The sequence below is a fragment of the Oncorhynchus clarkii genome, chromosome 3 (genome assembly GCF_045791955.1).
Source record: "Oncorhynchus clarkii lewisi isolate Uvic-CL-2024 chromosome 3, UVic_Ocla_1.0, whole genome shotgun sequence".
Classification (NCBI taxonomy): Eukaryota; Metazoa; Chordata; class Actinopteri; order Salmoniformes; family Salmonidae; genus Oncorhynchus; species Oncorhynchus clarkii.
In genome coordinates, this window is record NC_092149.1 from 74,539,249 (window position 1) to 74,565,206 (window position 25,958).

The window sequence follows — 25,958 nt, forward strand, 5'->3', positions numbered from 1 at the left end:
TTCTTTTCAGCCTCATAAAAGGCAGACTGTTGGAGCTCCCTCCAATGCCCTGTACAATGTACAGGGCATCTACAGTAACATAATGCCACAGCTGTGTGTCTCTAAGAGCTTCTCTGGGGTGGTGTTAAGAGCAGAGCAGATTCACCCGCTTCAGGATATCTTCTTCCCCGTGGTGATTGGCCAGTAGCCTATCACTGGCAGCTCTAATGGGCTCTGTCCATCGGCCGTGGTACAAGATGAAGACGCGACCTCATCTCTTGATGGGCCCAGTGGAGAAGCTGTGAAGGGCAGTGGTGGTGTGGCTGGCAGAGGTGTGCTTGGCAGATCTAAAAGAGGCACAATATTATTTTAATGACAAAGCTTTTACTATACACTAACCTGAATCAAATCAAATGTTCAAATCAAATATAATTAGTCACATGCACCGAATACAACAGACCTTACAGTGAAATGCTTACTTACGAGCCCCTAACCGACAGTGCAAACTTCAAGTGTGTGTGTGTGTGTGTGTGTGTGTGAGAGAACGACAGAATGACAGAATGACTTAGTGCCTGCACACATAACTATGTGTGTGATATAATTTCAATTTTAATTTTTAATTTTAATTACCTGTATCCAGCAGGTACTCTTCAGAGCAATCCTCTTTTGTTGTGGCAGTAGCTGTTGCCAAATGGGAGCAGAACAGGACAGCCGGTTGGGAAGACCACTGTTAGAGCTGGGCCTGCGCTGCTGTGGCCAGATCGGTCTCAGTAGAGAGGAGAGCCAGAAGGTCATGCATGTCGTTCCTCTCCTAAAATAGAGGCCCAATTACCTTAAATGAGAATGATCATGAAGCTAAACTATGTGATTGAGAGGTCGGAGTGATCATGAAGCTAAACTATGTGATTGAGAGGCGGAGTGATCATGAAGCTAAACTATGTGAGTGAGAGGCGGAGTGATCATGAAGCTAAACTATGTGATTGAGAGGCGGAGTGATCATGAAGCTAAACTATGTGAGTGAGAGGCAGAGTGATCATGAAGCTAAACTATGTGATTGAGAGGCGGAGTGATCATGAAGCTAAACTATGTGAGTGAGAGGCGGAGTGATCATGAAGCTAAACTATGTGATTGAGAGGCGGAGTGATCATGAAGCTAAACTATGTGAGTGAGAGGCGGGGTCATCATGAAGCTAAACTATGTGAGTGAGCATGTGATTGAGAGGCGGGGTGATCATGAATCTAAACTATGTGAGTGAGAGGCGGGGTCATCATGAAGCTAAACTATGTGAGTGAGCATGTGATTGAGAGGCGGGGTGATCATGAAGCTAAACTATGTGAGTGAGCATGTGATTGAGAGGCGGAGTGATGATGAAGTTAAACTATGTGAGTGAGCGTGTGATTGAGAGGCAGAGTGATCATGAAGTTAAACTATGTGAGTGAGCATGTGTTTGAGAGGCAGAGTGATCATGAAGCTAAACTATGTGATTGAGAGGCAGAGTGATCATGAAGCTAAACTATGTGAGTGAGCGTGTGATTGAGAGGCGGAGTGATCATGAAGTTAAACTATGTGAGTGAGCATGTGTTTGAGAGGCATCATGAAGCTAAACTATGTGATTGAGAGGCAGAGTGATCATGAAGCTAAACTATGTGATTGAGAGGTCGGAGTGATCATGAAGCTAAACTATGTGATTGAGAGGCAGAATGTCATGAAGCTAAACTATGTGATTGAGAGGCAGAATGTCATGAAGCTAAACTATGTGATTGAGAGGCAGAATGTCATGAAGCTAAACTATGTGATTGAGAGGCAGAATGTCATGAAGCTAAACTATGTGATTGAGAGGCGGAGTGATCATGTCGCTGTGCTGTTTCTTTTTTGTTGCATTCAGTCACTAAAAGCACAATAGGAGCTTTTCCTGACTGCTTAGAGTATTCTCCCTGACAACCCCTGCTGTGTGTGTTCATATAATACAGAAGTTCGCAACCTGACTGAGTCCTTGTAGTAGGATATTCAGTGATTAGCTTTGGCATCAAGATCTTAACTGACATAGGCTTAATCATGTGAAGTTTCACAACCTTTAGGGCTTAGTCATCACTCAAGTTTAATAACAGATGTAGGCCACATTGGAAGTGTGTACGCACCTCTCAACCTTTGTAATATGCGTTCATTGACACAACCGTTGTTGACAAATGCATTCCATATCTGTTGTTTCACCTGAGTGCAGACCAATAAGCCTGCTCATGATCCAATTCAAAAACATTGACCCTTAGTGGTCTGTATATTGACTTTGATCTCAGGCCCTTCTTATGAACAATTCTTCTTGTTATTTATGAACAAGTCTTACAGATGAATATATTCTTTCTACAGCTTATCAGCGTACACCCAATATGTTCCCCCTGTTGATGATGCCATTATGCATTATGGTTGAACCAAAAGATTTAATGTAACACATGTTTTATTACAATTATGTATGTTAATTTTATGTACAATATCTAACTATGTTGCCATATGATAATAATAGTCTAATATATTCAACATGTTGTAAACTATTGTCTTTTAACAGTTTCACTCAATTCATTCTTATTAACCTAATAATTATGTCACACTGCTCACTATTGTCATTGGTTGCACTAATTGAAATGTTTGTCTACATAACCTGGTTCAAGTATTCATGACATTACCCTGAAGAAGGCACAGTGATACCAAAATGTTGGTGTTTTACCCAATAAATGACTGGGAGTTTATATATATATATACATATATATAATTTTATCTGTGTGTGCGCCAGCTCATGCTTTTTACGTTCCAATTCATGTCAGGCACTCTAAATCTCAATCTGAACTTGAGTGGAATTACATTTTACTCAATATGAAGTCATACCTTAAGCAAACACTTTTCTCTGGTCCTTCCTGCTTGGGTCCGTCGGCTTCATATTGGAGAATGAAGGACCTAGGGTAAAGGAACATTTACATAACTTAGAACTATAACCATACAGTAAATTAAGTGGCCACATTAATGAATTCAATTTGAATGAGATATTTACCACCATTGTCTATCCGGCACCCACTGCAATGTTGGCAGCTTTTGGTTTGCTGTGTGTTTATTAAAAGCAACAACACATAGTTACATCGTTAGCAATAACAGATATGGAAATCATTCTCAATCTGTAAATGAATGAGACTAGGTGTCTCATCTGACTGAAAATTGCAGAGACTATCATTATCTATTTTCTTTTGAAAATCTTCCACTGAAAGACACACTTCTATCTAGTGAGAATGCACAGAACATTGTAGCTTTAATTACCTGGTTGTCCCATTGAGGTCAACATCAGGGGTGGCAGGGTAGCCTAGTGGTTAGAGCATTGGACTAGTAACCAGAAGGTTGCAAGTTCAAACCCCTGAGCTGACAAGGTACAAATCTGTCGTTCTGCCCCTGAACACATTTTTAATTTAATTTTTATTTTACCTTTATTTAACCAGGCAAGTCAGTTAAGAACAAATTCTTATTTAAAATGACGGCCTACACCGGTCAAACCCGGACGACACTGGCCCAATTCTGCGCTGCCCTATGGGACTCCCAATCACGGCCGGTTGTGATACAGCTGGATTCGAACCAGGGTGTCTGTAGTGAGGCGTCTAGCACTGAGATGCAGTGCCTTACCTGCTGACCAGACAGGATACGTCACGTGCGCGAGCGTTGCAAAATAAATGTTGAAATCCATGTTATTCAATTATTGCACCCACACTGCTCACGCGCAAACGAGCGTCTGCGATGCCAAGGGGTAAAATAGAAGTCTGACGCAAGTCGCGCTGCAAGTCCTGCCTCTCCCATCTCCTCATTGGTTTATAGAAGCAGGTACCCACGTGCCATCTCCTCATTGGTTATACCCATGTGGGTGATTGAAAGACGAACTGTGTTGCCGGTCAGTGTGGTAATACTATGAAATTTTAGATGCCAATCACCATATAAGTTCAAATATGAAAAAGCCTGGAAGGAAGAGAGATGACTAGAAACGATTCGGCTGACCGTTTTATGTGTGGATTAATTGTCGGAGTAGAGGACCTTGTGCATTTCAGGTAAAATAACAACTCAATGTTTATATCCAAGGACAAATGAGCTAGCAACAACAAGCTAGCTAAATAGGACAAATTAGCTAGCAAGAGCAAGCTAACTAGCTAAATTGCCATACATGTTTAATGCTTTTCAACCTGTACCCAAATTAGGCTAATTGGTTGAGAGTTTGTTTTGATATTTTAACCTGTCGTGATCGCGTTTGGTGTGGGTGGACAAAATACATGTATGCACGATAGCGCACGATGGCGCACGCGCGCAGCCGGTTTGGGTTCGGTGTTAAACCACTGCGCCACTCCGGAGCACCAAAGGCGGGAGTATTTTCACTACATAAAGCTGGTATATAGCTAAAAAGGAAAGTGCCACCACCACCACCACACCAGGATATATTGTTGTAATTCAGTAAAGGTGTAACGTTAGCTAGCTACTGCAATGTTACTGTACTTGCCTACTGTAACCTATAGCCTACAGCCTACAACCAAGCTAGATAGCTAGCTACAAAGAAACAATCAATTTCATCAAGTATGTTCAGCTAAATATATGTAGCTTGTGCGATTGCATACCAAACAACGTTAGAGGTGATTAGAAAGTTCTAAAAGCAAACGTGACATACCTGTCTTTTTGGCGAGTGCTGCTCTGCTGGCGAACTGGATCTAGAGATATCTTAAATTAACTAGCTTGCTAGCTTTGCAGCTAGCTATCTTGGACAAATCTAAAATAAAATAATTGCAGTTGTGTTGTAAGTAGTATTTTCCAGATGGAGAAATGCCAGATCTGTCTGTAATAACTAACGTTAAATAACTGAGATCTGTGTCTACAGTGGTTGTTCGCTCCTTGCCCGAGACTTACCCGTGCCCATAGAAGTCTGTTTAGCTCAACTTTCTGCTAAACTTTGGCATAGGACACGGAATACAGAGTGGAATGTTAGCTAAACAGACTGGTACCCAGACCAACTGTAGCCTGTATCCCAACGCTGCCACCAAAATGATATCATATCATATATCTAGGACACAGTTATGAAAATGCATGATATTTTATAGAAATTATTTTATTGAATGAGTTACACAGTATGGGGACTGGGATGCGAGGGGAATAGTTTTGGTCTGTTTACTCATCATAAACTAGGGACTACAACCCGAGGACTCTGTTTTACTCCTCAATGAGTCCTGCTTATACGGTATTTATGAATGAGCATTTGGGAAGAATAATAACAAAACACATAAAATATGGTTGAGTAATGACATAATATGAGAAGAGGATGCAATCATGTATAGGTGATATGGAAATAAATCTCTGAATCTGACCCTCATTGACCAAGACCAAAGGGCAGGATGAGTCATGTTAGCCAATGAGAGCCTTCTACTTCCAAAAGGCTATGATTGGGTCAAAACTAATTATATGAAAGATTGTTGGTTACAAGTAGCTTGTAAGGTCTGGTAGCTTAATTTCTTCCATCTAATTAATTTGATACTCGACTGATTCAGGGCTGGTTCTAGGGTTCAAGAGTTCACCATCAGAAGAAAGAGGGGAGCAGCAGGGAATGGTTCATGTTCTAGATTTGGGACACCTGCCAGTTGGCAATATAAATTCTAAAAAGGTGTTTGAAAGTACTGTAGATTTAAAACACACAGGAATCTTGAAATGCATAGTCGTACATGCATCCCTCTCTGTCTTTTACCAAAATGGCAAATCTAGTATATCTAAATCTATCTAGCTAATTGTCACAGGAAGACTATTGCATTAGGCCTATCTAGGGGGCAACAGGAAGTCTAGTGATTAAGAGTGTTAGACCAGTAACTGAAAGGTCACTGGTTCAAATCCCGAGCTGGCAAGGTGGAAAAATCGACTGTTCTGCCCTTGAGCAAGGCACTTAACCCCTAACAACTGCTCCCTGGGTGCCAAGGATGTTGATGAAGTCAGCCCGCACCACTCTGATTCAGAGGGGTTGGGTCAAATGCGGAAGACACATTTTGGTTGAATGCATTCAGTTGTGCAACTGACTAGGTATCCCCTTTCCCTCTATGTTCTGTATGTACAGGAAGAGTAAGGCTATTCAGTTGGCAAGGTCAAGTATATCAGTGTAATAATAAGAATATACATGTGCCTTTCTTTGGGTTCTAGCATATGATTAATAATCTTCAACATGCAGAATCATGTGAAAGACTTGTTCAGAAACATACACAGAACTATTGCTGCACACTAAGTAGATTGAGTGGCTGAGTGAACAGGTAAGTGTTTGACGACTCTCTTCCTCTTTTTAAGGATTCTTCTGCACACAAACTACAAGCCATGAAGTTTCTCCGTCAACAAGAGCAAGTGTGTGTGAGCGTGTGTGGAAACTCCTTCGGCTTGTGATAAAACACACAAACACTCTGCATAGACATGGCAAGCTTACCCCCCCGTACTAAGAGTGTGTGTGTGTGTGTGTGTGAGAATATGTGCCAGTCTGGACTCCAATGACATACACATACAGTGCATTCTGAAAGTATCCACATTTTGTTAGGTTACAGACTTATTATAAAATGCATTAAATAGTTTTTTTCCCTGATCAATCTACACACAATACCCCATAATGACAAAGCAAAGATAAATAGTTGCTAATTTATTAAAAATAAAAAACAGAAATATCACATTTACATAAGTATTCAGACCCTTTACTCAGTACATTGTTGAGGCACTTTTGGCAGTAATTACAACCTCGAGTCTGCTTGGGTATGACGCTACAAGCTTGGCACACCTGTTTTTGGGGAGTTTCTCCCATTCTTCTCTGTAGATCCTCTCAAGCTCTGTAAGGTTGGATGGGGAGCGTTGCTGCACAGCTATTTTCAGCTCTCTCCAGAGATGTTAGATCGGGTTCAAGTCCGGGCTCTGGCTAGGCCACTCAAGGACATTCAGAGACTTGTCCCGAAGCAACTCTTGCGTTGTCTTGGCTGTGTGCTTAGGGTCGATGTCCTGTTGGAAGGTGAACCTTCGCCCCAGTCTGACAGTCTTTAGGTGCCTTTTGGCAAACTCCAAGCTGGCTTTCATGTGTATTTTACTGAGGAGTGGCTTCCGTCTGGCCACTCTACCATAAAGGCCTGATTGTTGGAGTGCTGCAGAAATGGTTGTCCTTCTGAAAGGTTCTCCCATCTCCACAGAAGAACTCTAGAGCCCTGTCAGAGTGACCATCGGGTTCTTGGTCACCTCCCTGACCAAGACCCTTCTCCCCCGATTTCTCAGTTTGGGCCTGGCAGCCAGCTCTAGGAAGAGTATTGGTGGTTCCAAATTTCTTCCATTTAAGAATGATGGAGGCCACTGTGTTCTTGGGGACCTTCAATGCTGCAGACACTTTTTGGTACTCTTCCCCAGATCTGTGCCTTGACACAATACTTTTCCATTTGCAAAAATGTTGAAAAACCTGTTTTCACTTGTCATTATGGGTTATTTTGTGTAGATCAATGAGGATTTGTTTTGTTATCCATTTTAGAATAAGGCTGTAAGGTAACAAAATATGTAAAACCTCAAGGGGTCTGAATACTTTGCGAATGCACTGTACATACACACACACTTTCAGTGATGTTGCCACAGCTTTATTTCACTGTTCTGTTTTTCATAGTGAAACACAAGGCACTGGAGGTCTTGGCCTATAGCGGCAGGACTGATGTATGCTTAATGTAACATGTACTGCTAACTGTAGCATATAATGCTGAATGTAACATGTAATGCTAACTGTAGCATGTAATGCTAAATGTAGCATGTACTGCTAAATGTAACATGTACTGCTAAATGTAACATGTACTGCTAAATTTAACATATTATGCTAAATGTAACATATAATGCTAAATGTAACATGTAATGCTAAATGTAACATGTAATGCTAAATGTAACATGTAATGCTAAACGCAGTATTGTAACTTTAAGTGCCTGGGTCCGGCTGGACCAGAATAACATACTGTACTTTCATATCTCACATTGTTTATGGTTATTTGGCAACTCAAATCCACTCTACATATTCTCATAAATTTCATAAATAAAATACAAATTGAAATAGAGATTATGGTGGCTGTTATGTTAAGTAGGAAAAAGAAAAGCAATATATTTACAACATAACCATCACTATGCCTGTGTGCTAGCAACACTCTCTCACTGTGACAAGCATCTGTAGCCAGTGGTAAGTCCCATTCTTAAATTAGTACTGTGTTATTTAAAGAGTAAAAAGATAAAAGACGTGAAGAACAATAACAATATCTAGAACGGTAACTCAGAGCTGAAAGTCAGTGGCATTGAGTGAAAATAATAAGGCAAATAGATAAGATTCAATAGCACCTGACTTGCACAAACACCCCCTTTCAAAATGGACGCCCGTTTACAAATGGGGAGGGGGGGTGTACTCAGTGCAGTCGTAAACTGGGCGCCATTCATTAGAGAAACGTTGTGATAATGTTAGTAAAGAGTTCTGCATGATGGAGCGAAGGGCCGGTTGGTGTTATGGCTTGGTCTCCGGTGTGTGTGTGTGTGTGTGTGTGTGTGTGTGTGTGTGTGTGTGTGTGTGTGTGTGTGTGTGTGTGTGTGTGTGTGTGTGTGTGTGTGTGTGTGTGTGTGTGTGATCTGCTCTTTCGGGGATCTCTGGATATTTTGTTGTCTGTGTGTCTCTGTCACTCTCCTCCCTCACACACAGTGAAATAGCACCATCCTTTGATCAATAACAAGAAGTCTAGCCACACCGCGGAAAGATTGGTGGGGTCACGGGTTGTGGTGGGAGGTTAAGGGTCACAGAGAGGTCAGTGGCGAGGCCTATGTCCTCTTCATGCACACCTGGCAACGGCTAATGTGAGTCCGGAGACTTCCTGCCTTTAGCGTGGTGGGTATGGGTTTCCTGGAACGAGATGTGAGACGACATCAATCAATCAAGACCATGTCAGAGTTCTGGTAGCCAGAAAGGAAAAGATAGAGGGAGAGAGAGAGAAAGAGAGTTGTTCTTGGCTTACGTAAACATCTCATTGTCCTCGATGGCGGCCAGCCAGAAGCTGTAGGAGTTGGCGTAGTAGTTGCAGGTTCCACGCCCGTGACACTCGATAAAGGGTGCGCTCCGGAACTCTTCTAGACAGGAGCCAGGAGATGCCAGGGCCTGGCCAGAGCCCTCAGCACCTGCACTGGTATGCTACACAGAGAGAAGGGCGGAGAGAGAGAGGAGACAGAGAGAGTACTGCTACTGATAAAGAAGGTAAGTGCTGATACAGAAGGTAAGTGCTGATACAGAAGGTAAGTACTGATACAGAAGGTAAGTGCTAATACAGAAGGTAAGTGCTGATACAGAAGGTAAGTACTGATATCGAAGGTAAGTGCTGATACAGAAGGTAAGTACTGATACAGAAGGTAAGTACTGATACAGAAGGTAAGTGCTGATACAGAAGGTAAGTGCTGATACAGAAGGTAAGTACTGATACAGAAGGTAAGTGCTGATACAGAAGGTAAGTACTGATACAGAAGGTAAGTACTGATACAGAAGGTAAGTGCTGATACAGCAAGCATGGCGTTGTAATATTCGTTTAGTCTCTCTCACCATGACGAAGGAGTAGCCAATCCAGAGTGAGTCCCAGCCATTGGGGCATGATGGGATCATGATATTCTGACTGTGTACTGCTATCACCATGGCAGGAGCCTCACACACAGAACACCTGTTGGCATAGGTAGAGGTCAATACACATGCTATCCATGCACGCACACTTACATGAATGCACACAACACACACACACACACACACACACAACACACACACAACACACACACACACACACACACACACACACACACACACAGCTACCTGCTGATGAAGGGCCTGATGCCCTGGCCGGTGATAGGGTCCATGTTCATTGGCATGGGCTCAGGGGAGGTAAGCCAATAGGAGTAGTCGTTACGGGAGGCAAAGTAACAGACGTTGTTGATGTTACAGAAGAGGAAGGGCATGGGACTGAACTTCCTCAGACAGCTACCAGCCGTACCTACACACAGACAGAGATACACACAAGTAGTTATGTGTGATGCTGATCTGATCTCTCTTTTGACGAACATATCAAGACTGTTTCAAGGACAGCTTTTTTCCATCTACGTAACATTGCAAAAATCAGAAACTTTCTGTCCAAAAATGATGCAGAAAAATAATCCATGCTTTTGTCACTTCTAGGTTAGACTACGGCTGCTAGAATCCTGATTAGAACCAAAAAATGTGATCATATTACTCCAGTGCTAGCCTCTACACTGGCTTCCTGTTAAGGCAAGGGCTGATTTCAAGGTTTTACTGCTAACCTAAAAAGCATTACATGGGCTTGCTCCTACCTATCTTTCCGATTTGGTCCTGCCGTTCATACCTACACGTACGCTACGGTCACAAGACACAGGCCTCCTTACTGTCCCTAGAATTTCTAAGCAAACAGCTGGAGGCAGGCTTTCTCCTATAGAGCTCCATTTTTATGGAATGATCTGCCTATCCATGTGAGAGACGCAGACTCGGTCTCAACCTTTAAGTCTTTATTGAAGGCTCATCTCTTCAGTAGGTCCTATGATTGAGTGTAGTCTGGCCCAGGAGTGTGAAGGTGAACGGAAAGACACTGGAGCAACGAACCGCCTTTGCTGCCTCTGCCTGACCGGTTCCCCTCTTTCCACTGGGATTCTCTGCCTCTAACTTTATTACAGGGGCTGAGTCACTGACTTACTGGGGCTCTTTCATACAGTCCCTAGGAGGGGTGCGTCACTTGAGTGGGTTGAGTCACTGACCTGATCTTGATCTTCCTGCCTGGGTTGGCGCCCCCCTTGGGTTGTGCCGTGATGGAGATCTTTGTGGGCTATACTCAGCCTTGTCTCAGGATGTTAAGTTGGTGGTTGAAGATATCATCTAGTGGTGTGGGGGCTGTGCTTTGGCAAAGTGGGTGGGGTTAAATCCTGCCTGACGGGGCCACAATGTCTCCCGACCCCTCCTGTCTCAGCCTCCAGTATTTATGCTGCAATAGTTTATGTGTCGGGGGGCTAGGGTATAAATACCTGGAGTATTTTTCCTGTCTAATCTGGGTGTCCAGTGTGTATGCTCTCTCTAATTCGCTCTCTTTTTCTCTCTCTTCTCTTTCTTTCTCTCTTTCCTTCTTTCTTTCTCTCTTTTTTCTTTATTTTTCTCTCTCTCGGAGGACCTGAGCCCTAGGACCATGCCTCAGGACTATCTGGCCTGATGACTCCTTGCTGTCCCCGGTCGGTCCACCTGTTCGTGCTGCTGCTCCAGTTTCAACTGTTCTGCCTGCGGCTACGGAACACTGACCTGTTCACCAGACGTGCTACCTGTCCCAGACCTGCTGTTTTCAACTCTCTAGTGACAGCAGGAGCGGTAGAGATACTCTGAATGATCGGCTATGAAAAGCCAACTGACATTTACTACTGAGGTGCTGACTTGTTGCACCCTCTACAACCACTGTGATTATTATTTTTTGACGCTGCTGGTCATTTATGAACATTTGAACATCTTGGCCATGTTCTGTTATAATCTCCACCTGGCACAGCCAGAAGAGGACTGGCCACCCCTCATAGCCTGGTTCCTCTCTAGGTTTCTTCCTAGGTTTTGGCCTTTCTAGGGAGTTTTTCCTAGCCACTGTGCTTCTACACCTGTATTGCTTGCTGTTTGGGGTTTTAGGCTGGGTTTCTGTACAGCACTTTGTGACATCAGTTGACGTAAGAAGGGCTTCATAAACACATTTGATTGATTGATTGAAACACAAGATAGATACAACATCTATCTCTCTGCCTAGCTCTCTCTCTCTTACCCAGGTCCTGTCCGTGGGAACGCTCATTGCCCTGGATGTAGAGTAGGGAGTATCCATCATAGATCAGCGATGTTCCCTCTGGACACTGTGGAACCTCCACCGATTGGCTGTGCCTGGTTACCAGGAAACCATGCTCCATGGAGGAGGGTCCGGGAGGACCTACCTGACCCGGAACACCATCAGGTCCAGGGGGTCCGGGATACCCTCTCGGTCCTATAGAGACAAGGGTCAAAGGTCAAAGATGAAGGTCAGGGTCAAATGGAACATTAGTTCCCAGTCTGAGAATCACACGTCTGGATAACACTAGTACATTATATAGTATTTTATCCTACATACAGTGTAGTATCCTTTTCAGTGTGGCTATAAACTGGACAAAGGGGATGTGACTCTCACCTGAGGGACCAAGCAGGCCTGGTTCTCCCTTGGCTCCGGGGAGACCGTTAATCCCAGGGTTTCCCTCGTCACCTTTAATACCCTGAATACCTGTCATACCTGGGAGACAGAGAGCGAGAGAGATGGAGAGAGAAAGTGAAAAAAGGAGAGGGAGAGAGAGAATGGATGGATGGACGGACGGATGGATGGAAGAGATGATGTTTGGTCATAATATATATCGGCTCATTGTAGAAAGGATGGTTTGAACTCTCACCTTGCTGTCCTTTCAGCCCAGGGAAACCTGAGGGCCCCACAGGCCCCTGAGGGCCCTGACTACCCGGGAAGCCGCTTTCTCCCTTGATGAAGGTGTGGAGGCCAGGAGGACCAGGGGGGCCATCATTACCTGAAACAAGGAAAGGCGATTCAGATAATTACCAAATCTTATTATTATTCATATGTGGGTAAAAGTGTCTGTCTGCTGCATGGCATATATTCAGAATATACATGTCAGCACTCAATGGCCACTATACAGCAGGTGTTTGATGCTATGAAGCTCACAGTGATTTGGTTTACTGGCTGTTTGGTTTAATGTTGTGTCTCTCCACTCACCTTTAGTTCCTTGGAATCCTCTGTCTCCCAGCTCTCCTTTCAATCCAAACACACCCAATTCACCCTTTGTCCCTGAAGAAGAGAGGAACTTAATCGTTTTTTTTTTAAATAAAGAAAAACCCTTGAATGAGTAGGTGTGTCCAAACTATTGACTGGTACTTTAAATAAAACAATTAATATATATAATGTTTTAAATGCTCATAAACGTGCAGGAAATGTGTACATTTTTCTGGTTTAAAAATATATTGTTAAAAACAAGCTGTTCAGCAGCAGCTCCGGGGGTGCATAGGCCGTGTGAATATCGCTTGGATTGTTTTGCCAGCTATGGGGAACTGCCCCAATGAAATCGCAGGATTTCATAACATAAATTATAACAGCACAAAGTAAATGGACTGTCCTGGGGGTACGTAAATGTGCACTCAGTCAGAACTTCTGGGTTTGCTCTAGTCTCCCTCACAATGAGCCTCACACGCACCAGACGACTTATTTCAGTACGCGAGACTAGAACTGCTCTATCAGGTACAGCTGGGGCTAAAGCAAAAAGCTCATTGTAATTAACTTGGATATAAATAATCATAACAGTCATGGGAGCCTGGAACCTGATAAACTGAACATCTACAGTTGAAGTGGGAAGTTTACGTACACTTTAGCCAAATACATTTAAACTCAGCTTTTCACAATTCCTGACATTTAATCCTAGTAAAAATTCCCTGTCTTTAGTCAGTTAGGATCACCACTTTATTTTAAGAATGTGAAATGTCAGAATAATAGTAGGGAGAATGATTTATTTCAGCTATTATTTATTTCATCACATTCCCAGTGGGCCAGAACTTAACACACACTCAATTTGTATTTGGTAGCATTGACTTTAAATTGTTTAACTTTGGTCAAATGTTTCGGGTAGACTTCCACAACAAGTTGGGTGAATTTTGGCCCATTCCTCCTGACAAAGCTGGTGTAACTGAGTCAGGTTTGTAGGCCTCCTTGCTAGCACACGCTTTTTCAGTTCTGCCCACAAATTTTCTATTTTCTATAGGATTGAGGTCAGGGCTTTTTTTCTCCAAAAAGTATGATCTTTGTCCCCCTTGTGCAGTTGCAAACCTAAATGATCTACACCACTCACCTGGGAAACCTTGTCTAAATGATCTACACCACTCACCTGGGAAACCTTGTCTAAATGATCTACACCACTCACCTGGGAAACATTGTCTAAATTATCTACATCACTCACCTGGGAAACATTGTCTAAATGATCTACACCACTCACCTGGGAAACCTTGTCTAAATGATCTACACCACTCACCTGGGAAACCTTGTCTAAAGGATCTACACCACTCACCTGGGAAACCTTGTCTAAATTATATGTACCACTCACCTGGAAAACCAGGCACACCCTGCAGTCCCATCTCTCCCTTCAGTCCATCAACACCTGGAAGGCCAGATTGCCCCTGTTACACACACAAACACACACACACACACACACACACACACACACACACACACACACACACACACACACACACACACACACACACAGTCAGATGGTGGACACTAGTCACGTGTCATGATAAACCTCATGACATCACAAATGGATCAGTCAGAGAGAAACAGGAAGTGACCTACAGGAAGTCCAGAGTATCCTCGTTCTCCCTTTAAGCCCTGCTCGCCCTGTACTCCTTGTCCACCCTGATCTCCCTTGTCTCCCTTCCCCCCCGCGCTGCCGGGAACACCAGCAGGACCTGGAACACCACTGGTACCTGTAGAGAGGAGGAGAAGAAGAGGAGGGTGGAGGGAGGGAGAGAGGGATGGAGGGGATAAGAAGAGGAGGGTGCAGGAAGAGAGGAATGGAGGGGGATGAGAAGAGGAGGATGGAGGGAGAGAGGGATGGATGGAGGGGATGAGAAGAGGAGGATGAAGGGAGAGTAATGGAGGGGGATGAGTTGAGGAGGATGGAGGGAGAGAGGGATGGATGGAGGGGATGAGAAGGGGCAGGATGGAGGGAGAGATAGAGGGGTGGAGGGGACGAGAAGGGTAGGATGGAGGGAGAGAGGAATGGAGGGGTGACGAGAAGAGGATGGAGGGAGAGAGAGAGGGATGGAGGGGTGAGAAGAGGAGGATGGAGGGAGAGAGGAATGGAGGGGGTGAGAAGAGGAGGATGGAGGGAGAGAGGAATGGAGGGGGTGAGAAGGGGAGGATGGAGGGAGAGAGGAATGGAGGGGGTGAGAAGAGGATGATGGAGGGAGGGAGAGGAATGGAGGGGATGAGAAGAGGATGGAGAGAGAGAGGGGTAGAGGGGGATGAGAAGAGGAGGATGGAGGGAGAGAGGGTAGAGGGGGTGAGAAGAGGAGGATGGAGGGAGAGAGGAATGGAGGGGGTGAGAAGAGGATGATGGAGGGTGGGAGAGAGGAATGGAGGGGATGAGAAGAGGAGGATAGAGGGAGAGAGGAATTGAGGGGGGGAGACGATGATGGGGGAGAGAGGAATGGAGGGGATGAGAAGAGGATGATGGAGGGAGAGAGGAATGGTGGGGGTGAGAAGAGGATGATGGAGGGAGAGAGGAATGGAGGGGATGAGAAGAGGAGGATGGAGGGAGAGAGGAATGGAGGGGGTGAGAAGAGGAGGATGGAGGGAGAGAGGAATGGAGGGGGTGAGAAGAGGAGGATGGAGGGAGAGAGGGGTAGAGGGAGAGAGGAATGGAGGGGGTGAGAAGAGGAGGATGGAGGGAGAGAGGGGTAGAGGGGGATGAGAAGAGGAGGATGGAGAGAGAGAGGGGTAGAGGGGGATGAGAAGATGAGGATTGAGAGAAAGAGGGGTAGAGGGGGATGAGAAGAGGAGGATGGAGAGAGAGAAGGGTAGAGGGGGATGAGAAGAGGAGGATGGAGAGAGAGGGGTAGAGGGGTAGAGGGGGATGAGAAGAGGAGGATGGAGGGAGAGAGGGGTAGAGGGGGATGAGAAGAGGAGGATGGAGAGAGAGAGGGGTAGAGGGGGATGAGAAGAGGAGGATGGAGAGAGAGAAGGGTAGAGGGGGATGAGAAGAGGAGGATGGAGAGAGAGAGGGGTAGAGGGGGATGAGAAGAGGAGAATAGAGAGAGAGGGGTAGAGGGGTAGAGGGGGATGAGAAGAGGAGGATGGAGGGAGAGAGGGGTAGAGGGGGATGAGAAGAGGAGGATGGAGAGAGAGAGGGGTAGAGGGGGATGAGAAGAGGAGGATGGAGAGAGAGAAGGGTAGAGGGGGATGAGAAGAGGAGGATGGAGAGAGAGGGGTAGAGGGGTAGAGGGGGATGAGAAGAGGAGCATGGAGAGAGAGAGGGGTAGAGGGGGATGAGAAGAGGAGGATGTGGAGAGAGAGGTGTAGAGGGGGATGAGAAGAGGAGGATGGAGGGAGAGAGGGTAGAGGGGGTGAGAAGAGGAGAATGGAGGGAGAGAGGAATGGAGGGGGTGAGAAGAGGATGATGGAGGGTGGGAGAGAGGAATGGAGGGGATGAGAAGAGGAGGATGGAGGGAGAGAGGAATTGAGGGGGGGAAGACGATGATTGGGGAGAGAGGAATGGAGGGGATGAGAAGAGGATGATGGAGGGAGAGAGGAATGGTGGGGGTGAGAAGAGGATGATGGAGGGAGAGAGGGGTAGAGGGGGATGAGAAGATGAGGATTGAGAGAGAGAGGGGTAGAGGGGGATGAGAAGAGGAGGATGGAGAGAGAGAGGGGTAGAGGGGGATGAGAAGAGGAGGATGGAGAGAGAGAGGGGTAGAGGGGGATGAGAAGAGGAGGATGGAGAGAGAGAGGGGTAGAGGGGGATGAGAAGAGGAGGATGGAGAGAGAGGGGTAGAGGGGTAGAGGGGGATGAGAAGAGGAGGATGGAGGGAGAGAGGGGTAGAGGGGGGTGAGAAGAGGAGGATGGAGAGAGAGAGGGGTAGAGGGGGATGAGAAGAGGAGGATGGAGAGAGAGAAGGGTAGAGGGGGATGAGAAGAGGAGGATGGAGAGAGAGAGGGGTAAAGGAGGATGAGAAGAGGAGGATGATATGTATCAAAATGTACAATCAAGCAGGTCAGGTGTGCAGTATACAGTACCTGGTTCTCCAGGCTTTCCTGGCACTCCTTGGTCTCCTTTGGGCCCCTCCATGGCGGGTCCTGGGTGGCCCTGTTCTCCTGGCTGGCCCAGGGAGCCCTGGAAGCCTGCCGTACCCTTCTCTCCCCTGGTCCCTGGGATACCCGGGATACCTGGGGAACCTGGGAAACCTGGACTACCCTTATCACCTTTAAACCCAGACGACCCCGGCGTTCCTGGGAAGCCTCTGCCAGGAAAACCTATAGGAGGGACACAGAGACAAACACTCCAGGCCATTGATCAAACTCCAGGCCATTGACATAAAAAGGTCACCTGCTGAACTCTTAAAGTCTGCCTCTGCTGTTTGTTAGCTGTTTAGATGCACAGTGCATGAGTTGATTTGGAGACATAGTCAAGAGTTGGGCGAATAGAAATATAACCCAGATCATAAAGCATGTGCTTTACATGTGGTTTCATAGGCTGAACATTCCTGACTGTATCCTAAAGGTCAGGAGAGGTCACTCACCTTGGTCTCCTCTGTCTCCTGATGATCCAGGAATGCCGTCCACTCCTGACTCTCCTTTCTCTCCAGTCGGACCTGGGGGACCCTGCAGACCAGGCTCACCTGGGAAACAATAGGTTACCTGAGTGTGTGTCTCGACCCGCTGTGGTGCAGTAGCTACAGCATGGTAAATTAGTCCAAGCTTCATGACTAGCTGTCATACTGCACTAACAGGAACCAATGGCACCTGGGGCATTGTTACTGTGCTCCATGTGTTCCTTACCTGGTCGACCTGTTTGACCTGGCTCTCCTGTTGACCCGGGCAGCCCACCGACACCCTTCTCTCCTGGCCGACCCGGCTGACCTGCACAACACAGCACGCACCTTCGGTTAGACTAGAGGTTGTCAAGCAAAAAGTAATGTTCTGGGTTTGTGAGATGATCGAGAATACCTGGTCGATATAGGAAATAATACGCTCAAGTGTTATTCCCTTGGCCAACAAATATTCTAATCGTGTCTTGTCTTTTTAAACTCCAAATTGAATCAATCAATCAAAGTAGGGGCAGTTGTCATCATGGAGACCGGAACCTCACCTGGGTGACCAATGTAACCAGTGTCTCCCTTGGTTCCTGGTGTTCCTGGCATCCCGGGGACTCCCATTCCTCCCTTCTGACCCTTCTCTCCTGCGTTACCAGGGAAACCAGTCAGACCCAACTGACCCTGAGAGAGAGAAAAAAAGAGAGGGATGGAGGGAGAGAAAGAGAGTGGGAAAATGTGAGGAAAATGGTAGATACAGTGTATTGATTGAAAAAGAGAGACAGTTAGTGGCACAATTGCAATGAAAAAAAGCATACACCGAAGCTAGCTAGCACCATCCATGAAGACACAAACAACAAACCTTGGTTGCGTGAGACTTTCATGGAGCCAGCTCTCAGAGAGACTAAAAGGGGTTTTGAATCACCTTCTCTCCAGGGGGTCCTGGCACTCCGACACCTGGCAAACCGACTGATCCCTTGTCTCCTTTCACCCCCTCTGTACCCAGGAACCCTGGGTGACCCGTTGTGCCCACAATGCCTTTAGCACCCTTCGGACCCACAGAACCTATAGAACCATACATGACAATCCGGTTAGAACCAGTCTAACCATCCACACCACAGCGGATGTTCGATATAAAGGATGATTCCTCTCAGTGAGTGGATTGTGTGTTGTTTTCTTACCTGGGTATCCCATTTCTCCAATGCTTCCTTTGTTTCCAGGATACCCAGTACTGCCGGGCTCACCAGGAACACCTGTGTCTCCTTTCTCACCTGAGAAACAAGAATCATAACGTTTCAAAGAGGGTGTCATTTAATCATCACATTAACTGTGTCCCAAATACTATCCACTAGCATATTATACATTGTGCAAGACCAGTACATAATTTCATACCAGGTAGTATACCGGTTTGTAACCATTGAGATCCTATTAAATCCTGTCTATGTGTGGGGCATTTACAATAAAAAGAGGGGTATGGCGAAGCCTACATGGGTGACTAACCTGGTTGACCAGGTGTACCGGGCTCTCCATCCTTTCCTGGCATACCAGGTACTCCGGCCTGTCCTGGATAACCCTTCTCTCCGGTGTGTCCAGGGTCACCTAATGGGAAAAAGTGGGATTTAGCGTACCAAAATAATTCCCAGTTCCTGTTTAAAACAGACCACCTGACAGACATACAGTGCAGTATAATGTAGGATACTGTGCAGTAGGATGTAGGATATAGTGCAGTAGGATGTAGGATACAGTGCAGTACGGTGTAGGATACAGTGCAGTAGGATGTAGGATACAGTGCAGTACGATGTAGGATATAGTGCAGTAGGATGTAGGATACAGTGCGGTAGACTGTAGGATACAGTGCAGTACGATGTAGGATACAGTGCAGTACGATGTAGGATACAGTGCAGTACGATGTAGGATACAGTGCAGTACGATGTAGGATATAGTGCAGTAGGATGTAGGATACAGTGCAGTACGATGTAGGATACAGTGCAGTAGGCTGTAGGATATAGTGCAGTAGGATGTAGGCTACAGTGCAGTACAATGTAGGATACAGTGCAGTACGATGTAGGATACAGTGCAGTAGGCTGTAGGATATAGTGCAGTAGGATGTAGGATACAGTGCAGTAGGATGTAGGCTACAGTGCAGTACGATGTAGGATACAGTGCAGTACGATGTAGGATGCAGTGCAGTAGGATGTAGGCTACAGTGCAGTACGATGTAGGATACAGTGCAGTACGATGTAGGATACAGTGCAGTAGGCTGTAGGATATAGTGCAGTAGGATGTAGGATACAGTGCAGTAGGATGTAGGATACAGTGCAGTAGGATGTAGGATACAGTGCAGTACGATGTAGGATACAGTGCAGTAGGATGTAGGATACAGTGCAGTAGGATGTAGGATACAGTGCAGTACGATGTAGGATACAGTGCAGTACGATGTAGGTTACAGTGCAGTACGATGTAGAATACAGTGCAGTACGATGTAGGATACAGTGCTGTTGTATGGGGCATGTTCATTTTGTATACCTGGGTCTCCGCTGTCTCCTTTCTGTCCCTTCATGTGCTCCATGTTCAGCTCACTCATGTTGCCAGGAGGACCCTGCAGACCCTGCTCTCCCCTCTCTCCTTTGGGTCCAGGCTCACCAAACTCCCCTCTAGGCCCAGAGACACCCGGGTTGCCTGAGAGAGAGAAGAGATGAGGGGTTTGAGATGCTATAGTATAGTGGTGCAAAACACACTGATGGGTAGTCTGGTAGTACAGAGGCAGCAGTTCTACTCTACCCACCTCTCTGTCCAGGAGTTCCAGGGCTCCCAGCAGAACCCTGATATCCTGGTGTTCCAGGCGTTCCCATGACTCCCATCTCTCCCTTGAGGCCTGGGGAACACACACACATCAACAAATAAATAGAATAGGAAAATATTGATGATTATACATTACAAAGGTTGTCACCAAATTCTCCTTAAATTCAACGAAAATGAACCCAGACCAGTCCAGTCAATGAGTGTTTCTTTCCAGTTACATCAGACCTCCTACACTGTTCTGAGATCTGTCTCACCTGGGTCTCCGGGGAATCCGTCTCTGCCAGCCGGGCCAGGTCTTCCTGGCAACCCTTTTGATCCAGACAGTCCAGGGAATCCTGAGTCTCCCTTCTCTCCCTGGGGGCCGGGCATGTCCAGACCTGGAGAGCCAGGGAAGCCCTTATCTCCTTTCACACCTTCATGACCAAAGGGGCCTGGCTCTCCAGGGGGTCCTACTGGTCCAGGGGCCCCAGGTTCTCCTGCTCCAGGGGGTCCAGGGGGTCCAGTGCCACCATGCTGACCAGGGGGGCCAGGGTCACCTTGAATTCCCTGAGCTCCAGGTGGTCCTGTGTGTCCCTCTTGTCCAGGAATACCAGTTGGACCAACGTTGCCTTTATCTCCATGAAAACCTGTCTCTCCAGGAGGGCCCTGAGAACCTTTAGGACCAGGTAGACCCCGACCTGGCTCACCCTAGAGAGGGCAGAAGAAGATTGGTTGATCGTTTGATTGATGGAGTTTGAAACAATAGAAAGTGAAGCAAAAACACAGACATAGGAACACACACCTTTGGACCAGGTGTGCCTGGTTTTCCAGAGAAACCATCCTGTCCAGATCTCCCAGGCTCTCCTGGCAACCCAGGGGCTCCTGGAGCTCCAGAGTATCCTTTAGGCCCAGGTAGTCCTGGGAATCCAATGCCGGGGACACCTGAGTCACCTTTCTGTCCGGGGAATCCTGGCATTCCAGGGTCTCCCTGAAGTCCTCTGTCACCTGGGGTCAGGACGGAGAAGATGTTCATGATGCACTATGCAGGACCAAGCAGGACCATAGCCTACCATAAACCAGATCAATACCAATAAGCTGACCCTCACCTTGTAGTCCAGGGATGTCAGATCAATAATAATAAGCTCCTTGTAGTCCAGGTATGTCAGATCAATAATAATAAGCTCCTTGTAGTCCAGGTATGTCAGATCAATAATAATAAACTCCTTGTAGTCCAGGGATGTCAGATCAATAATAATAAGCTCCTTGTAGTCCAGGGATGTCAGATCAATACCAATAAGATGACCCTCACCTTGTAGTCCAGGGATGTCAGATCAATACCAATAAGATGACCCTCACCTTGTAGTCCAGGGATGCCAGATTGTCCTCGAGGTCCGGGGGAGCCCTGGGGTCCAGGTGAGCTCACATCTTTACCTGGTTCACCTTTCACTCCTGAGAGGCAGAGAGACCATGTGCACATCATCATTTAGGCTCCTTTTACCTAACAAGTGTGTGTTCTTTTGAGTGTGTTTGTAGCTGTGGGGCGGCAGGGTAGCCTAGTGGTTAGAGCGTTGGACTAGTAACCGGAAGGTTGCGAGTTCAAACCCCCGAGCTGACAAGGTACAAATCTGTCGTTCTGCCCCTGAACAGGCAGTTAACCCACTGTTCCCAGGCCGTCATTGAAAATAAGAATTTGTTCTTAACTGACTTGCCTGGTTAAATAAAGGTAAAAAAAAAAAAAAAAAAAAAAAAAAAAAAAAGCTGTAGCCTGTACCCACCTGGTTGTCCAGGGATTCCAAGTCGGCCTTGTTGACCAGATGTACCCTTCTCTCCAGGCTCCCCCGGCCGTCCAAACCCTGGTACCCCAGGAGGACCTCTCTCTCCTGGGGGTCCAGAGAAACCAGGGTCCCCATCGAGACCACGGTCCCCCTTGATGCCCTCTCTGGCCTGCAAGAAGAGATTAGAGACAGAGATGGATGACTGACTGACTGTAGTACTGTCTGAACACATGTTTTAGGAGCCTTCTAGTGCTCGCTAACATGCACACATGCACACACACACACACACACACACACACACACACACACACACACACACACACACACACACACACACATACAGGTTCTCCTTTGGATCCAGGCAGGCCTGCTAGTCCTTCTTTCCCTGGCAGTCCATCTACACCAGGTAGACCTCGTGTGCCAACGAAACCAGGCAGACCTTTGTCCCCCTTCAGCCCTGGAGCCAGGTAGATGTCGCCAGGTTCACCATGGGCTCCTGGAGCACCTACCAACCCAGGAGTACCTGAATTACCCTGGGGAGAGGAGAAGAAATAGCAGGGTCAATCAACAATCTCTTTTATTGGAAGAAAACTACTGAACAAACATCCAGTACATAGTCATGACAAGTGGATGGCCAGTGATGCAGCATGTCCACCACAGTGGTCTTTATGGAGCTACAGTGATGCAGCATGTCCACCATAGTGGTCTTTATGGAGCTACAGTGATGCAGCATGTCCACCACAGTGGTCTTTATGGAGCTACAGTGATGCAGCATGTCTTCTTCAGGTTCTATTAGAAGAGTGAGTGATGATGTGATGAAGATAACTCACAGGGCTTCCATCAAGCCCAGCAGGTCCAGGCACACCCTTGTCTCCTTTACTGCCTGCCGCTCCAGGATAACCTACAGGGGACGAACAACACTTCTCAGTCCAACACAAAAACACCATCTCATAGGAAATAGTGTGGAGGTGGATGAATATAGGCCCTAGGGTCAGGATCCTAACCTGAGATACATGCTGAAGATGTGGAACATCATTTTATTGCCAATCATTAATTTAAATCAGTGACACAAAGATTTCAGTTGCATGTGTTTATCTCCAGCTATGATTCAGTCAGTAGTGTGGGGGTATCTCTTGTCAGCTCACCTTGCAGTCCTTTGGGCCCCTGGGGACCAGGGAGTCCAGGTGGGCCGAAGGCTTCGCACTGCACACACGTGTCTCCCTGATCACCTGGAGGTACATCACAATACAAGTCATATCAGACAAACAGGTAGGTGGGATACGATGGATGCCTTGAAGTGAATCTGAGCTGTACTATATGGAATGGTAATATCTTGTAATAAGGGATAATGGTACGTAATGTATGTAATCAGTATGTGAGCACTACCGAGTTTTGTGGTGATAAAAGCGAGAGGGAAAGAGAAAGGGGGAGAGAGCGCATATAATATACATTGTGATTGGACAGAACATCAGAGACTGATAAGAGTGATTGTCCCACCACTACCTCCCTCCCCACCGTACCTTTCTGTCCTAACTCCCCCTGTAGTCCAGGTGGGCCGGGGGGCCCAGGTGGGCCCTTTTCAAGGGCCGGATCACATGGCTCATCCCCTATACACATAGTGCAACACACACACACAGGTGAGAGACTGCCTAGACAACACTGAGTGACCTAAAAGACCTAAACGTATAATCAGCTAAATGACTCCGCAATGACAAATGTCAAAGGTTACACTATGAATATGTAACCACACCTACCAGGGGGTCCGGGAGGACCAGGGGGTCCAACAAGCCCATCTTGTCCAGGCTTTCCTCTGAGAGACTCCCCTTCTGCACCTCTGTCTCCCTTCTGACCGACCTCTCCTGGCCGGCCCTTCTCTCCGGGGGGTCCCTCAATGTGCCTGCCTAAAATATACCATAGAGGGACACAGTGAGGTATGGGGATGTCAACTAAAGAAATACATGACAGAGAGGACATAAAATATGACCGAGTCAAAGTGTGAGTTTCTTCTTACCTGGTAGGCCCAGAGCTCCTTGAATACCAGGGAAACCTGTCAGATAAAGGAGCATGTTCAGAGTTGGTCTAGGAGGCCTACATAGACACTTAGAAGGACTTCTTCTTTGGATACTAGTCAAATGATGAACTAAACAGCTGTAGTTTATATAGGGGTCGGTGGGGGGGGGGGGTGTACTGTACCTCTTTCTCCTTGTAAGCCTGGGAGGCCAGGGGGTCCAGGAGAGCCAGGAGCACCATCACCCTAGAATCACAGAAATCACAAGTTCATCAAAGTTCATCCCCCTGCATAGAAAACGAATAAATGACTATACTTTTCAATAATAGTGCTGAGCACGTTACTCTCATTATAAAGAGTGTATAGCGGCATCTGGTGGACCAAAAACAAATTGCATCTGAAAGTTCAATAAATGAGGTGCTCAGAGCAATAAGCAAGACTACAGAGAGAGAGAGTATACAGTACTTACATTTGCTGGAGGGCCTCTCTCTCCCTTTTCACCCTAAAACACAGAGAGATGTCCATTTCATTAGCCTCAGCATTGCTATAAAAAAGCAGATGACAGGTACATGTTTATGCAGTTACCGGTGTTCCATGGTATCCAGGGCCACCAGGAAAGCCTCTCTCTCCCTGTATGACAACAGACACATCACAATGATCAGGACAAAGACATCGAACACAACTGAACTATTGAGATAAAACTACTAGAGAGAGAGAGAGAGACAGAGACAGAGACAGAGACAGATAGAGAGAGAGAGAGAGAGAGAGAGAGAGAGAGAGAGAGACAGAGACAGAGAGAGAGACAGAGAGAGAGAGAGAGAGGGAGAGAGAGAGAGAGAGAGGTAAGGGGTGATGAGAGAGTGAGAATGTAAGAAAGAGGAAGTAGGCTAGGTGTAGACGTGTATGATTTTATACCTTAAATCCATTTTCTCCATCTTTGCCAGGTTTTCCCTGAAATCAAAAACACAGAAATTCAGTTCTACCAGAAAAGCAAATAATGTTTTAGTTTTTCTTCAATAAAAGCAAATGTAATGAAATTGAAGTGATCATCGTCACTCACCCTTGGTCCTGGTAGCCCTTGTTCACCCTTGACCCCGTTTAGATGTGGAATGCAAAAACCCTGCAAACAAAAATGACATCAATGTTACTTATAGTGGCCATCAAAACACAAGTCAGTTCAATATTGGTTTGATGTACTGTAATGTCATTGCATGTAGATGAATGTTGGACACTCACTTTCTCTCCTCTGTCTCCGGTATCTCCTCTCTGACCCTGTTGGACAGACACAAACACCTTCAGTGAGGAGGTTGGCCTACTTTCCTTTCATTCATTCATTAATTTATCCATCGATCCATCCATCCATTGATAATCATAGATTTGTTAACACAGTGAGATTGAGGACATTCGTCAGTGGCCTATGCTCCGTGAAGGAGTCAAGGGCTTAGGCCAAAGTAGGTCATCATTGTCTATTTTTGTCATTGATTCTGAGGAGCTGGGTACCGGTGGTCCTGGGAGGTAATTTAAAACAGCATTTCCTCCCGCTTCCTGTGATGGAGGTCCGGGGGGGCCAGGGGGGCCAGGTGGGCCACGGAACCCTTGTTGTCCCTATCAGGAGAGGAAAATACCAGGGGTACGGATCAGAAACAAGTACAAAGAAAGCTGTATACAGTGGAGAGGGTTAGGGCTTTGTTGTGGAAGAAGAAGAGGTGAAGGGAGATGGGGACCAAATCTGTCCCTCAAAGGTGAAGGGAGGAAGTTATAACTGTTACTAATGGTTTATTTTCTATTGCTGCTTATAAACCCTTTATAAAGCTGTTATGAACACGAAAGTGTGCATGTCTCACCTTGTCTCCCTTCTCACTCTGGAAAGACAGCCTGTCCCCCTGAGAGAGAAAACAAACGTAATTTCTGTGAGACATATGACTGGACATCACTATTGAGACATTACAAATAGGAAATATCTGACTGGACATCAGTATTGAGACATCACAACTAGGAG

The 25,958-nt window shown here is 46.2% G+C and overlaps 1 protein-coding gene across 1 annotated transcript in view; it reads right to left on the bottom strand.

The window, feature by feature from the left end:
• Positions 1–5,079: 5,079 nt before the first annotated feature.
• The window catches only part of LOC139404215 (collagen alpha-1(IV) chain-like), an 84,408-nt gene continuing 63,529 nt past the window's right edge, over positions 5,080–25,958 (bottom strand). Inside the window, exons 12-48 of the mRNA XM_071147200.1 lie at positions 25,804–25,842; positions 25,460–25,564; positions 25,196–25,231; positions 25,020–25,079; positions 24,875–24,910; positions 24,545–24,589; positions 24,429–24,461; positions 24,145–24,205; positions 23,963–23,998; positions 23,706–23,852; positions 23,472–23,558; positions 23,097–23,180; positions 22,782–22,852; positions 22,293–22,484; positions 21,952–22,120; positions 21,533–21,625; positions 20,979–21,181; positions 20,452–20,884; positions 20,181–20,270; positions 19,922–20,074; positions 18,896–18,994; positions 18,577–18,666; positions 18,321–18,460; positions 17,953–18,079; positions 17,643–17,723; positions 17,384–17,482; positions 16,881–17,117; positions 14,436–14,569; positions 14,188–14,260; positions 12,813–12,884; positions 12,478–12,606; positions 12,225–12,323; positions 11,832–12,044; positions 9,851–10,028; positions 9,590–9,704; positions 9,015–9,187; positions 5,080–8,902 (exon numbers count right to left, since the gene is read on the bottom strand). Coding sequence (XP_071003301.1) covers positions 8,821–8,902; positions 9,015–9,187; positions 9,590–9,704; positions 9,851–10,028; positions 11,832–12,044; positions 12,225–12,323; positions 12,478–12,606; positions 12,813–12,884; positions 14,188–14,260; positions 14,436–14,569; positions 16,881–17,117; positions 17,384–17,482; positions 17,643–17,723; positions 17,953–18,079; positions 18,321–18,460; positions 18,577–18,666; positions 18,896–18,994; positions 19,922–20,074; positions 20,181–20,270; positions 20,452–20,884; positions 20,979–21,181; positions 21,533–21,625; positions 21,952–22,120; positions 22,293–22,484; positions 22,782–22,852; positions 23,097–23,180; positions 23,472–23,558; positions 23,706–23,852; positions 23,963–23,998; positions 24,145–24,205; positions 24,429–24,461; positions 24,545–24,589; positions 24,875–24,910; positions 25,020–25,079; positions 25,196–25,231; positions 25,460–25,564; positions 25,804–25,842 — 4,314 coding nt within the window. The 3' untranslated portion in view covers positions 5,080–8,820. The remainder of the gene's footprint in view (positions 8,903–9,014; positions 9,188–9,589; positions 9,705–9,850; positions 10,029–11,831; positions 12,045–12,224; positions 12,324–12,477; positions 12,607–12,812; positions 12,885–14,187; positions 14,261–14,435; positions 14,570–16,880; positions 17,118–17,383; positions 17,483–17,642; positions 17,724–17,952; positions 18,080–18,320; positions 18,461–18,576; positions 18,667–18,895; positions 18,995–19,921; positions 20,075–20,180; positions 20,271–20,451; positions 20,885–20,978; positions 21,182–21,532; positions 21,626–21,951; positions 22,121–22,292; positions 22,485–22,781; positions 22,853–23,096; positions 23,181–23,471; positions 23,559–23,705; positions 23,853–23,962; positions 23,999–24,144; positions 24,206–24,428; positions 24,462–24,544; positions 24,590–24,874; positions 24,911–25,019; positions 25,080–25,195; positions 25,232–25,459; positions 25,565–25,803; positions 25,843–25,958) is intronic.